This window comes from Hydra vulgaris, chromosome 08 (genome assembly GCF_038396675.1).
Source record: "Hydra vulgaris chromosome 08, alternate assembly HydraT2T_AEP".
In the NCBI taxonomy this organism is placed as follows: Eukaryota; Metazoa; Cnidaria; class Hydrozoa; order Anthoathecata; family Hydridae; genus Hydra; species Hydra vulgaris.
Window position 1 is genome coordinate 24,514,789 of NC_088927.1, and position 15,391 is coordinate 24,530,179.

Consider the following 15,391-nt stretch of genomic DNA (forward strand, 5'->3'; position numbering starts at 1 on the left):
CATTTGCTCAATATTTCTGAAAGTTTAGTCAAAGTTTGGCATCTAATATCTTGAGAAACAATTAATATTTTTTTAAAAAAATTTTGGAATTGAGCTTCTAGTATGAATAGCAATAACATATTAAAAAATTAGCGATTTTGAAAGAGGTCACTCTAAATATTTAGTGTTTTTGGCTGATTCTTACAGAAAGTTGCTCTAAAGACGTTTTTAAAAACGCCTGCAGAGTTATAAGTTAAAAAGTTGCGGAGAAAGCGTAAGTTAAAAAGTTGTTTTTATATGTCATCTCCTAAAGTTTTATTTTTTTAATCGTTTTAGGGCCGTGGCACCACCTACCGCGACTTTAAGAAAACTTTTAACTTCAAAACTTCTTAACTCCAAAACCATAACAGATTTTTATTTAGGGTTTTCGAATTAATATTTTATACTCATTTATTAACTAAGTTATATAATTCGAATTTGAGTAAAGTTATTTTTTTAATGTTATTTTTAATTTTTGTAAGATCTAGTACGTTTCTTCACCTACCGTGATAAAGCACCACCTACCGTAATCGATTCTCCACCTACCGTGTATGAAAAAAAAAATCGTATATTTTAATTTAACTTTTATATATTTAAATCGAGAAACAAATACATAAATTTAATATGATTACAAAACAAAGAAGACATTGGTTATAAAATTATTCACCAAAGCTTTATTCTGAATTTAAACTTTTTTTCTTTTTAAATTTTTTTGTTTTTTTTGTTTTTTATTTTTATTTTCTTTTGTTACAGCTTGTTTTCTTTGAGATTTTTCTTGTTTTTCTTTTTCTTTCAATTCTTTTTTTTTCAGCAGCTTTATTTTTCCGTTCAATTTTTTTGATATCTTCTTCTTCCTTTGCATTTTCTCTAGTTATTTGAATCTCTAACCATTTGGATGAAGTTACAACGCTCGGTAATCGTTCAACTTATTTCAGCCTTTTTTTCGTGATTGGTTGTTTTGGCCATAAAAGAAAGTCGTGTAATGGGTTTACATCTTTTACTATTTGTTTATTTGAATCTGGTGGATCTGCTGCTAATTTACTTTCACCGGATTCATCAATTATTACGCTTTTTCCAAATTCGCTAACATTACTAGATACGATTTCATTTTGCGTACTGCTAATATCTAAATACGATTCTTTATCGATTTCATTGTTCAATACATTATTGTTGGCTTCTATTAAATTTATGGTTTGTTTGGAGCTATCGTTAAATTTAAGTTTTTTCCAAAAATTAAATAATTCTCTGAAGTCAGTTTTACCTCCCCATTCTTTAATTCCAGTTTTTTCAAACTGTAGCATTACTTCAGGTGCAAAGTTGATTCCAAATAAGTTTTCCACGTTATTATGGCTTGAATGATTCGTTTCATTATTATCAATTGTGGAATTCAATTTAACACGTTGAATTACTTTTTTATTGTTCGCATTAAATGGGAATATTCCTGCCGACCTAAATACCTATATATACGTTCATGGATGGAAATCGCTCTTTAGACAGATGCGAGCGGTGTCCATCCATGAACATATATATAGGTAATTGTGTATTAATAGATTTCAAATATGGTACTAACACATTTGTGAAGTACTCATAAAAGCATTCGGCGGTCATCCAGCCGCTGTCACTTTTACCGAGTCCCCAACCTGGTGCAGCAGCAGCAATAGTTTTTGGCATTCGAGCATACTTGTACAATGATAATGATGGTGCAAATTGACCATTTGCATTTACGCAAAATAGTGTTGTACGGTTTTCCTTATCGCTGTTGTTGCATTCTTCATAAACATTTCTTCCTCTAATGCCAATTACTTTTCCAGTTTTTGGTGCTAACTCAAAACCAGTTTCGTCTAAATTAAAAACACAAGATGGATCATTAAGGTATTGCGCATCATCGCCTAATAATTCATACACGTGATTAAACCGTTTTCTTATCGATGCTTCAGTTATAAGACCTCTAGCTCGACTAATATGCTCTGCTCGTTTTTGCGATAATTCCTTATGACAACGCATAAATTTATAAAACCAGTTTTTACTTGGGATATCATCTTTAAATGGTGTTTTTATACCTCACCCTATAACTGTTTTTTGTACCGCCTTAATTAATAACTTTTTTGTAATCGCAAAACCCGTGTTAGCGCACTGCATTAACCAAGCAACCAATTCATTCTCTATTTCTTCTCCAAGATATGATTTAAAGCCAGAGTTTTGCCGTTTGGGTTGGCTTTTACCAGATAATTTATCGCGTAAGGTACTTTCAGGAACATTAAACTTTTTGCTGACACAAAAAATTTTCACCTTTATTTAAAGCTCTAAGTGCTGCATGCAGTTGTTCTTCTGAATACAAAAGCTTTTTTCGAATATTTTTTTTCTATTTTGAACCTTGCATCTTTCTAATCGAATTCATTTCACATAATAAATAAAGTATGAAAAACATATCAAACAAATTCTCCCAAGGGTTAAATTGATTTCACATAATAAATAAAGTATAAAAACACATATCAAATAAATACTCCCTTGGGTTAAATTACCTTTAATTGGTAAATGAGTTGAACTGAAATGGTTTTTTAGAGAGAAAACTTCACAAAATAAGACACGTCCGAAAAAATATTTTTATAAACGGTAAGTGCTAACTATTATAATTTTCGTAATCACCTACCGTGTAAAAGATTAAACAATGTTATACAAAAAATACTAATATTTTTTGATAAAATTTAAAATATTCAATGTTTTTACAACTATTTTTCAAAAAAATTTTTATCAAAAAAATTATATAAGTTTTAAGCCGTAAAAAAACTAGACAAACTTTTTTTTACTGCTAAAGATTTTCTTAAGAAAGCAATAAAAAATCATTTGCGGGTAAAAAAACATCTTAAATCTTTAAAAGTACATCTTTTTAAAAATTATTTATTAGTGAAATAAGTTAGTTTTGTATAAACAATGCTGAAAAAATAAATAATAAAAAAAAAAAACATAAAAAATTTACTGATTTTTTCAAAAACCACGGTAGGGGGTGCCATGACCCTATCTCAAAAATGTGGAGATAAAACAAGATAATTTTAACGCCGCGAAATGCTGGGCAATGATGAATTTGTCTAACCATGTTTTAAATTCATTCATGCTTTTTGAAGAAATGAAAATGTAATTGTATTTTATTTCATAAGGGTACAGTCCTGTTCGTTAGGAAGTATTATCTTGCTTTCTTGTGAAATGCTCCAATAATATTGAATTAGAGCCTTTAACATTGCTTGCAGGTCCTTGGCTGTTATGACGCTAATTAACTTTATCAAATCCCATAACTACTCTAAATAACTTTATCAAATCCCATAACTACTCTAAATAACTTTATCAAATCCTCTATTTCCATTGAGTTAAGCGAGCTTCACAATCTAATATTGTATATTATCAATTTTAAAAAGAACTACCTTTCCCCTATTTGTGGCGCGTTTTATGTAGTCATTCCAATTTTATATTTAGTTAAATACTACAAGATTTTGCTAGATTTTCACATTAGTTTCACAATGAGATGGTAAATAAAAATACGTACTTTTAAGAAATTAAAATAATTCTATAAAACTATATATTTTTTAAACTTTCATGCTACAAAAAACAAAACTAAAAACCACAAAATAGTCATTTTATTTACAAAATATTATTGACGAAGGTTAATATGTTGCGCAATATTGTTCATTTTTTACACATATGTTACATAAACACAAGAACGTGACAAGAAAAATAAAAAAAACTGATCAACATAAGATCGTAGGATTTTAAAACAAAAAGTTTAAGCAGTGAACGACTGCTGAGAGCCGTCGCCTAGCAACAGAACCACACGTTTTTTTGATGTCCAAAGAATGCGAATAGTTTTACCAGCCATGTTATTATCTGGTATCGCGGTGTTGTATGAATGTATGCACTTTATTGTGGAGCTTAGCATGCCCAAGAGACTACTACTAGTCTAAAATTAAGCATGATCATTGTTTTGATTTATAATTATTATTTTTAATGAAAACAAAAAATATAGAAAAAAAAGAAAGAAAGAAAAAAGTAACCTGATAAAAGTTAATTTTCCTATCCGAAAACGAAAATGAAGCAAGATATTTTCCTTCAGGAGAAAAAGCCAAAGCAGAAACTGCTGTCTCGTGTGCTGGAATAATCTGACACCTTGAAGATCTCAGTTCGTACAAAGCAATGTGACCGAGTCGCGATCCAACAGCAAGACGACGGGTGTAATTGCAATACGAAACCATTCCGAACCTATTATAAAATTGAAAAATTGTTCGTAATGATAAAAATATATAATTACAAATAAACATTTGATTGTTGATTAAAAATGTTAAACGTTTTTTAATATATATTAGACAATACATTAAAAAAAAAAAATTAAACTTTTTAGATAATATATACACACACAGATGGGCATATGTTAGTTTGTTAAGCAATTTACTTACAAAGTTTGTAACAATCAACTTAAATAACGCAAGAGGGTCAGAATTTTTGGGATTTGTAATGATTTTTTGTTTCAGCAATGATATTCTTCTTTTTCCTTTTGCCATTTTAAATTTAAACAATTACCTACTTTTTTCTTTTTTTTTCTTCATCTTTTTATCCAAGGTATCCAAGCTAAAAAAGCTTAGATACCTTTCTCAAATGGCAGATATTCATAAAAATTATAATCTAAAACCTCAGTATTTTTAATAAAACATATCTCTTCATCTGTGTTTGATTGTTTTAACTAATTTTTTTTTTTCTTACATTTTATTTTAGGTGCCCCAAGAAGTCCTAACGGTCTTGTCACAGAGCACCGCGGAAGTGCATTTAACCAGGAAGTTCACGCCTCCTTCCTCACCGTGACGCGAAAATTTGTCCAGAGCTCGTTTCGAACCTGGATCTCCTGCTTATAAAGCAAGCGCTCTAACCACTGCGCCACGGCCGCACTTTATTTAAGCGCTCTAACCACTGCGCCACGGCCGCATTAGTATTTGTTGCTAATTACAAAATCTATTTCACTTTCAGAACAAGATCCTTTAAATGAAGAAAAATCTGAGTGTTAGTAACACTACAAATAACATCTTATTTCAGTGTGTACTATTCAATAGTGTTGTTTAATGCATAAACAGTCTAGCCATAATAATACGGTGTTTTATCTAAAAAAGTTAAAACCGATAGAGATAAAAAACCTTTAGTTAACTTGATATTTTTTGTAAATAAATAAATGAGAAAAGAAAAATGATTTGATAAACATAAATCAAGATAAAAAAAAAAATCAAGAAAAAAAAAATCAAGTTTTAGAATATATATATAAAAAAGATCAAGCTATGTCTGTATTCGCTGTCTTATATCACATGATCGATTGAAATTTGGACGATTTTAGATTGCATTTTCTCAAAATCTACTTGATCAATTCTAAAATTTACTTTTAAATGATGTAAACTGCATAAATTATAATTATACCAAGTATAAAATGAATAATTCTATTAAAACAATATAAATTGTAATTAAATATAAACTAAACAAAAAATGTTAAAGTGCACAACAAAGAACAAACCAAGAATAACAAGGAACAATAAAAAAATACTTTCGCTGCCCCAACCCAAACTCTCAGTTGATGAGGCAGCAACTCCTTTGTGTGCTCTCTAAAACTCAGTCGATGAATAGACTCGCAGCTCCCTAAATCAGTATTCCCTTATGAAATAATCATACGTAACTGAGTTTTGACCATTCCTGCTTCTTAATTAGTTGCTTTTAAACTGGACTTATATGAACCATCTTTATAATTACTCCCTTAACACCAATTTAATCTTGTTTGAATTTTTGCCTATAAGTTAACGGCCTGATGTGTTCCAAATAATGGCTTTTGACTTTTGGTCTAGTTGCAAACCTTGAGAACAAAGTATTGTGTTTCCTTGACTCTTGCTCTAGCTGTGAACTAAATAATAAAGGATGTTGTGTAATCATGTTATGGTTTTGGCTTGATTTTAAAATGAATATAAAACAAGCATTTAATTAACGATTCAAAAGGCAGACGTACTGAACAAAATAATGGCTAGATTTTCACTTAAGTTGTAAACAATAAAAAACTCATTCGGACCCTATGAAAAAATATTTCTTCTTTGAAAAAACCTTCCCCTATACTTGAATCTATCCAACATTTTCACTGAAATAAAACAGATAAACTTTTGTTCTATATGAAAGTTATTCAGGGTGATAGCCCTCTAAGCTTGTAATTAGAGGTAATCCACTGTTATTCAGGGTGATATTGCTCTTACTAGTATACAGAATAATATTATTAATGGGGGAAGAAAAAGAAAAGAAATTTAAATGCAATCCAATATTTGCATTAACAAACTGGCTGAAAATGGCTAGTCAACCATCAGAAACAAACTACAAGACACAACAGCTGGATTCATAAATTTCTTGCAGAGAAAACATCAACACTTGAAATAGACAATGCTACCCCTTAAACTTGAATCACAACAAATTAAAGAGCACCAGACTACAACAAAATAGTGAGATGCAAACAACTAAAGCAACTCATGTAGCCATTTATGGTCTTCCTAGCACAAAAAATTGCGATGATGACAAAAAGGAGTTATTGATACCATTAAAACAAGTTCCACTCATAAAATAGTCCATAAACTTCCAGCAACTACAAGTTTGTCGATTGTTGTCCAATTTAAAGACACAGAAACTAGAAAAGTATACTAGATCTGCAAAAAACCTATCAAAAATTGAAAATTGAAGAAACTAAGTTTTTGTTAGTCTAGATTGCACTTCATCTCAAGTTGATACTTTTAACAAACTAAATAAAAACAGGAAAAACTATAATGACGTTCTAGAGACAAATAAAGTACTCAATCAGCCCTATCGATTTGTCATCTGAGGAGGAAGGCTCAAATGCATCAACACACAAAAAACAATCAATATCAATGGTAATGATAAAAAACACATTTGGCAACTGGAAAGATGCTTGTGAAGCTGCAGGGCTGTTGCATGTCACTCAATCTAAAGAACTAGCAAATCAATCACCATATACATCCGCATCAAACAAAAACAATCTTCATAAGAATATTTCAACATCTCTTCATTGGTTCTACACCAATGCAACTTCACTTAATAAAGACAAAATTACTGAACTCCAATTATTAACCGAGCAAAACAATATATCTCTATAATCAAAACAATATATCTCTATACAACCTAATCTCTATAACTGAAACTTGGTTTGATTCTGCTTTGGCTTATCAATCAATAACTATATGCTATTTAGGAAAGTATCAGTTATGGAGTTGGTGTAGCAATTGATGTTCAAAATGGTATAATGGAAAGTGAACTAGATAATTCGTAGCTAAATATAAGCTTTAAATGCAACGATTCTGAACAACTTTGAGTTGAAATAAAATTATCATCAGATAAATTTCTTGTAAGTTATATTTATTGCCCAGATAGGAACTTGTCAACTGCTTCAGTACAATTAAATGAAATAACTTGTGTTCTCGGTTACGCTAGATACTTGATTGATACAAAAGCATATAATGGCTTTATTGTGACAAGTGACTTCAACTCTCCAGGCATAACTTGGCAATCTGACTGGAGTATCACATCTGATAATGAAAATAGTCTTGAGTACAGGTTCAACGATGCTCTCTGTATTAACCACCTATACCAGCATGTCAAATGTCCAACTTTTAAGAAAACTGATGGAAATTTAAACAACAAACTTGATCTAATTATATCAGAATCAAAAGATAGGTTCAACAAAGTTTTGACAAGAACTTGTTTTGGTACAGTCTCTCAAGGACATTATGCTGACAGCATAATTTAAGTCATAGTAATTAGCATAGCTTTAACAGCAATAATTTTTTACAAACAGCAAAAAATTCTTCTACAAATATGGTAAATATAATGAAATAAATACATTTATAAATAACATAAATTGGCAAGCTAGATTTATGGATCGCAATGTTCAAGAATGTCATTCCATATGGTTTAACCTCTATAGTGAAGCGTGCCATAAGTTTATTCCAAAGGCAACAAATCAACTGCTGAAAAAAAGGCAACCCTGGATCACAGACAAGTTAATGAAGCTAATTAGACTAAAAAAAGAGCTCTGGTATAAAAATGTTAACTCAAAGTGGAAAAATGCAGCGCACATACAGGAGCATACAAATGTTAAAAATGAGGTCTATGCGTCTATGAGCCAAAGCTAGCTAACAACAAGCACAATTCAAAAAGTCTATTTGCATATATTAATAGTAAACGGATAGTGAGCAATCAAATAAGAAGTGATGAAATAACAAAAGCAAACATTCTCAACAACCAATTTCAATCAGTTTTTACAAAGGAACCACTGATTCAGCCAATAAATCCTTTTGCATCCAAAATAAATGCTTCAACTTCAGATATAAGGATTGATCAAAATATTGTTCTCAAACACCTAAAAACTCTTGATGGAAATAAATCAATTGGTGATGACAACATTGGTGTCCGTTTGTTTTAAAACATCAATGACAGTTGCAAAGACTTTGATTTTTTAACTTTCAATAAAATCTGGCAAGGTTCTTATGAAAAAAAAAAAATAGACATGAAATAGTTAAGTCATAATCGAATAGTTAAGTCATAATCGTCATGAAAACCTTCTTGAGAAACCACAAGCAGTGTGTTATACTTATTATTCAATATCTGACTGGATTGATGTAAATAGTGGCGTTCTGTAAGGTTCTGTTTTAGGGCCAACCCTATCTTGACTAAAATTTTAATTTAATAAAAATATGAGATATTGCTTCTTGGAACTGAAACATGTACAATATTTTTTAATTCCTTTTGGAAATATTTTGATTTACAACTAAAGTTATAGGCGAAGGAGAGTTGGTTCTGTGTGGAAATGAAAGTTATGAGTGATTTTAATGTATTGCCAACATAAATTCATTTTTGGAAATTTCGGACTTGTTTCCCTATGGTTTTGGGGATCGATATGTTAATGACCAGTGAATTTATGTCAAATCAGCCATTTGCAAAATGTACGCAGATGCCAAAAAGCTCATGAAAGTTTTCAAAAACGATGAAGACGGAGCAAGTTTACAATCTGATCTAGACAAGATTGTTAAATGGACAAAAACCTGGCTAATGGAGTTAAATGTAAAAAAATGTCAATGTAATGTTTGGAACAATAAAACATGATTACTTTATGAATGAAATCAAAAATGAATGTAAAAAAAAAAGAAAAGGTACAACACAACACCACGAAAGTTCCTTATGCTTTTAAAAACAAAGACTACAAAACTTGATACAAAATGATGAATTCAACTACTCTTGAAGACAGATGGAAAAGAGGCGAACTTATTCAACAATAAAAGCTTCTCAACAATTTAAACCTAATTGATTGGCACGTACAGCCTTGCAGCATAGCACCCAGAGCTCAACATGGAGTTAGATATTATTGCGAGATTGTCAGGAACTGCAAAGTTAGATAAAAAATTTTCAACAACCATGTAGTCAATGACTGGAATGCTTTTCCAGATGTTATTGAGGCAACATCAGTTAATAAATTTGAACAACAACTGGACAATTTTTAATCATCGTAGTTACTACAGCTTATCATTTACTGTAAATGCCACACAAAAGTGACTGACATATAAGTTGGGTATAGACACATATACTCAGCTGATAATGAGCTTAAACAAGGCTTTAGCTTCGTGTAACTTAATTAACTAACTAAAAATGATGCATACATAGTTTTTGAACATGGACCTATTTTTATTTACATCTTATAAGTCTTTGTCCAGTAAAGAGACTACAAACTTCAATTTTTACATAAAAAATCCATTATATTCAATAAATTCAAGTCATGTAAAGTTCCAAAATCAACTCTTTATATTCCCATAAAATTTTAAATGAGATGAAAAACAAAAACTAGGAAAACAGAAAAGCGAACAAAAAAAGTGAAAAGTCAATAGTCAACTCAATCCATTGAAATCTAACTCAACCACAACAAGATTTAGCTACAAAGATGAAAGATGAAGGTCTTTTTTTCTGGCTGTGGTCTTGATAACAATCTTGTAAGTCTTACAATAGATTTAAAAGATAGAGAATCCAGAACTCTCAATAGTATTTAATAATTGTGTTACTGAAACTAGCTTTCCTCCCTGCTGGAAAATGGCATCTGTGTGTAATTGACTCATTTAGAAGGAAAAATTGGTTTGTCAAGTTTATATGTACAAATGGTTCCATGCAGTATTTCAAATGGCGAACATAGATAATAAATGCTTCTACCATTTTCATAATTAAAATACCAATTACAAAAATTAAATTAAAAAAAAAAAAAACTTTCTGAAGAAATAAAATTTTTTTAATTTATTGAGCTTTTATATCTGCATTAACTTACAATTTAGTGTGACAGGTTACTGGGATTGGTATACTTTTTGCAACCCTCTTTGGAATTTTGTTTTGCTTCATTTTAATATTATTTATATTGCAGTGAAAAAATATGTGAAACTAAAACATTAAAATCAACCAAATTGTGTAAAAAATTGTGAAAAGAAAAAAATTGATAATAAGGACTACCGCAAAAAATAATGGTAACCATGGTGATATCATAGATTCAGTAACTAATTTTTTTTATTGATTGCCAGGTTAAACCAAATTATATTTATTCATCAGTTTCATTTTTTAGAGATCAAGTTAAATTTCAAAAGTTTGAATATTTTTCAAGATTATTCTCATTAACTTTTTAATTTACACTTAAGGGTAAAAAAAAACTAATTTAATCATTTGTAATTAATTGTATTACAATTGATAAACAGAACCCAATACTTTCAAAGGTAAAACAAGGTAAAACAAGTTTGAAAATAAAAAAAATTACTTCAAATAAAAAGGTCACTGAGACACTTTTATCATTTGGTTCCATAACAAAAATTTGTTTGCTATAGCTTATGTACTTGTTATGTTCCAAACTCCTGTTTTGGAGATAGAAATTTATATTTTGAGTTATGGATTCTGTACAAAGTGCAAAATTTAGACATTTTTTGTTCTATTTATTAACCTATAGTGTTATATTGAATTAAATATAATATAAATATGTAAAGACAAAAAAATTTGTTAAAAACCAACAATGTCTTTTTCAATAAACAAAAATTTGATATTTAAAAAAATAAAATAAAATTTGATATTTGATAAACATTTTTAATAAACAAAAATTTGATGCTAGATTCTTTCTTTTTTTTAATTTTAAGTTTTTAAGTTTGTACCAGCGATCTTTAAGGTGTGCCCCATTTAACCAAAATAATTAAAACAATTATCCTGTGGTAATGTTTTTACGATGCAGACATAAATTATATTTTTACTAAGACACTTACCTTGCAAAGGACTTTGTGAATGTTTCCAACAGTTACAGGTTGGAACATTTATGTTGGAAACATTAGATAATATTTTTTTATTGTGTAATAATAATTAATAATAATTGATGATGTTAGAAACTATAACTAACTTTTAAGTTATTTCTATTAAATTTGCAAAACTTATGTGTTTTCAAAAAACACTTTTCAATTAGATTTAAAATTTTTTTTGCAATGTCAGTTCTTACATTTTGTGACAACAGAGGATTAAACCAAATAATGTTTTGTGATCTTGATTTGGTTTTGTTAAGGCAAGATTTTTTTGGAAAGTCATTTTTTTATTATACCCATTAGATGCTAACACATTGTTATAATATAGTATTGCTCTATCAAAAACTTCCTTGCTAGATGAAATATTGCTAATATATTGGATATCATGGTTGGTATGGATATAATAATACTAAGGAAGGGGGGGTGGGGAATTAGAATTTACATTGATGTATAATGTGTGGTCACCTGGTTTTCTGTATGGCTGGAAAGCATTTTCTGACAGGTTGAAGGTAACATTGAAAAAGTTTATAATTATAAAGTTGTTTTTTATTGTTAGTTTTAGATTTAACTTCTCTTTAAAAAGATGAACGTTGTTTTTCTTGATTCTCTCAGATTGTGGTCCATTAATCCCATTAAAAGGCCATTATTTCTATATAATCCAATGAATTGCTACCGGTAGTCTTGACTTATAATATGAAGAATGAAGAGACCAACTGACTCATACTTGAGCCCCATCAAAACTTCCAAAAGTGATGCCAAAATTAAGATCACCAAGCTTTTTGACCCAGATACTATTGCATTCACTGAAAAGTAACAATTCTCTTGAGTGGTTTATAATATCTAATATTTTTTCTGAGATTTCTGTAAATTGTTTGGCATGAATAAGTAAACTTTGAAGTAATTTTTTAGAGATGGAAGGATAAAACTCATCATTATCAAAGTGGATGAAAGTACAGTTATGTTTGTCTTTAATATTGCGAAGCCATTTTATCACGTCATCCGTATTATGCCATTGGTTTACAAAGGTGGCGTTTCTCACTTTATTGTTGATGTTTCCCAGTAAAATTTTACTAATCTTTCCAAGTTCTGGCTTAGATGGATTAATTAGTCAACATTTAGTATTGTTGGCAAAATTATCTTAGTGATCTTTTATTGTTATAAATCCAGTATTCATTGCGAGATACTCCATACTGCTGTCAATACCTAAGTCTTAAGCAAATACTTAGCTATATTAATATTACAATTACTAATTAATATTACAATTACTATAATAATATTATTATATTGCGAATTATCAGATTTTTTGTCCTGGTTACATTTTCATTAAAAAGTTTATTAGAAGATTTTTCACATTCGAAAATATGCGATTTATCTGCAATCTGCTTACTGGCATTATGTCATCTTTGAAACTACTGAATAAAGGAAATGAACTAGTATCAAAATACAGCCACAAAATCAAATTTGTTATCTGCAACTTTTTTGTATATAAATTTTTTTGTCGTTGCGGTTGTTTGCAATGCTGACGATACAATTAAATTTGAAACTCTGAATTATGTTTCAAATTTATTTGTAATTATTTTATTATAATTATTTTAATACATATTTTAATATTTTTGTATTGAGCACTGTCTACCAAAAAATTACTTTTATCAATACTATATATATATATATATATATATATATATATATATATATATATATATATATATATATATATATATATATATATATATATATATATATATATATATATATATATATATATATATATATATATATATATATTAGTAGTAGAAAATCACTTAACAAAAATTTTTTCCATTTAACACTGTGTTTCATGATGAAACACAGTGTTAAATGGAAAAAATTTTTGTTAAGTGATTTTCTACTACTAATATAATTGCTCTGTTATTTTAAGAACATTGAGCACTCTATTGTGTAGAATACTTTTTAAAGTTGTTTAAATATATATATATATATATATATATATATATATATATATATATATATATATATATATATATATATATATATATATATATATATATATATATATAAACCAAATTTAGGCATGTTTACAAAATTTCTTAAAAATATATGGCCAAAATTTCTCAAAAATATATTGCCTAAGTCTAAAATAATACAAAAGATGCAAAAAATCACTTAACTTTCTAGATATAAATTAGTTTGAACAAGATATAAAAACAAAATATCCAAAGATTATTACAACAATCACAGAAATTACAAACTGTTTTTTAATTTTATAACATAATATATTAAAAATTACATATCTTCTATTGCAATTATTTCAATTATGCTCAATTTCAACGATCAAAAAATGTGCGTGCTTTAAGATATGCAGGGTATACAGCTTTAAATAAATTACCTCAAAATAATTAACTATATACATTGCTAAAAATTACAAGGGATTTCAGATTGAGCTTGTTTCTATAATCTAATATTTATTTATTGCTGCCTTTTTTATAACAATTTCTGAACTTCACTTCATTATTATTATTCAAAAAATGTAAGACATCTTATTTAGAAGAAATCTTACCTATAAAAAAAATATAAGCTTATATATCATTTCACTTAGTATTATATATAATCTCACTTATATATTATCTCACACATTATTTCACACATCTATCTTATATACCATCTTACTTGATAGAACTATAAAAAAAGCATACTTAAACAAAGCTGGACAAATTTCAGTCAGGCCTTTTTCTTTTATTGTTTTAAAGTCCAACAAATGAACAATTATATCAACAACCTAAAATAATTAATATAAAAATAAAAAAACATAAAAATAGAAAATACAATCATTCAAGATATTAGTAAAAGCTATTACAGGTTATTAAGCATTTATTAGGTATTAAGAAATTACTAACAATAAAATAATAACAAAAACTTAATAAATTTTCTTTCTTTTTTTTAAAGAAATAAGGGATAAGAGATATAAATAAAAATAATATATACAAATAAATAAAGTAATGTATAAGAACAAAGCACATTAAAACTAAAATTTTTTAAAAAAAACAAAAAACAACAACAAAAAAAATACAAAACCTCAACAATAAATTCAATGACTTGTTGCTGATTTTTTTCAATCATGTACTCCATGACACGTAGAATTTCAGAACGTGCACTATGAAGGACTGTTGACATTGGTGCTTCATGTAAAGTAGATGGCTGCTGACGTACATGAGAATACACAGCAATAGCAGCTGGAGAAGGTTGTGTAAAAGACATTGATGATGTATATGCCACATGTCGTGCAATCTATATAACAGTTTTATTTGTTTGGTTACAGTAGTTATTTTATGGATTTAAAAAAAAAAAAAAAGCAAAAAAAAGAAATAAAAAACCTCTTTTGCTAACGTTGTGATACAAGCTGAGGGACGAGCAGTTGAAATTAATGACAATGCATGTTTTGCTGACCTATGCAAATCTTTTGCAGCAGGAATTGAGAAATTATGAGATTTTTCACTTTTTAGTTGGTTATCTATGTCTCCACACAACTCAAATAACCCAATTATAACCTGGGAAACATCAATATGAGGCTCCCAGAGTGCAAATCCACGACCTATGAGATCAATAGCGGCACGTCGAATAGCACTGTAAGCAGGTGTTGAAGAAGATTGTCTGCGCAGAAGAAGAGTAGTTAAAGCCTTAGCAGTCATGCGAACAACATTAACATCCATATAACTATTTGATCCTACAAAATGATAAAAAAATGATGTTAGCTGCGCTCCGACAAAAAAAGTCGCTCCGACAAAAAAAGTTTTTTTACTATGAAATTACTTCAAGGAAGTAGCATAAATTAGCCTAACATTGATTCGTATGGTAACACCCTGAGACTGCCAGGGTAACACAGTATGGTAACACCCTGAGACTGCCAGGGTAAATTTTAGTTCACTTTAATTTTTTTTGTTTATTGGGTCTGGTAAAATGTTTTGAAATAATTATTAAAGTTTTTATAAAAACTATTTAAC

At 28.7% G+C, this 15,391-nt stretch overlaps 1 protein-coding gene across 1 annotated transcript in view; it reads right to left on the reverse strand.

Moving 5' to 3' along the window:
* Positions 1–3,575: 3,575 nt before the first annotated feature.
* Positions 3,576–15,391, reverse strand: part of LOC100208608 (WD repeat-containing protein 7) — a 104,750-nt gene continuing 92,934 nt past the window's right edge. Inside the window, exons 24-28 of the mRNA XM_065803291.1 lie at positions 14,765–15,114; positions 14,466–14,678; positions 14,087–14,169; positions 4,062–4,266; positions 3,576–3,967 (exon numbers count right to left, since the gene is read on the reverse strand). Of these exons, the coding sequence (XP_065659363.1) occupies positions 3,794–3,967; positions 4,062–4,266; positions 14,087–14,169; positions 14,466–14,678; positions 14,765–15,114 (1,025 nt within the window). The 3' untranslated portion in view covers positions 3,576–3,793. The remainder of the gene's footprint in view (positions 3,968–4,061; positions 4,267–14,086; positions 14,170–14,465; positions 14,679–14,764; positions 15,115–15,391) is intronic.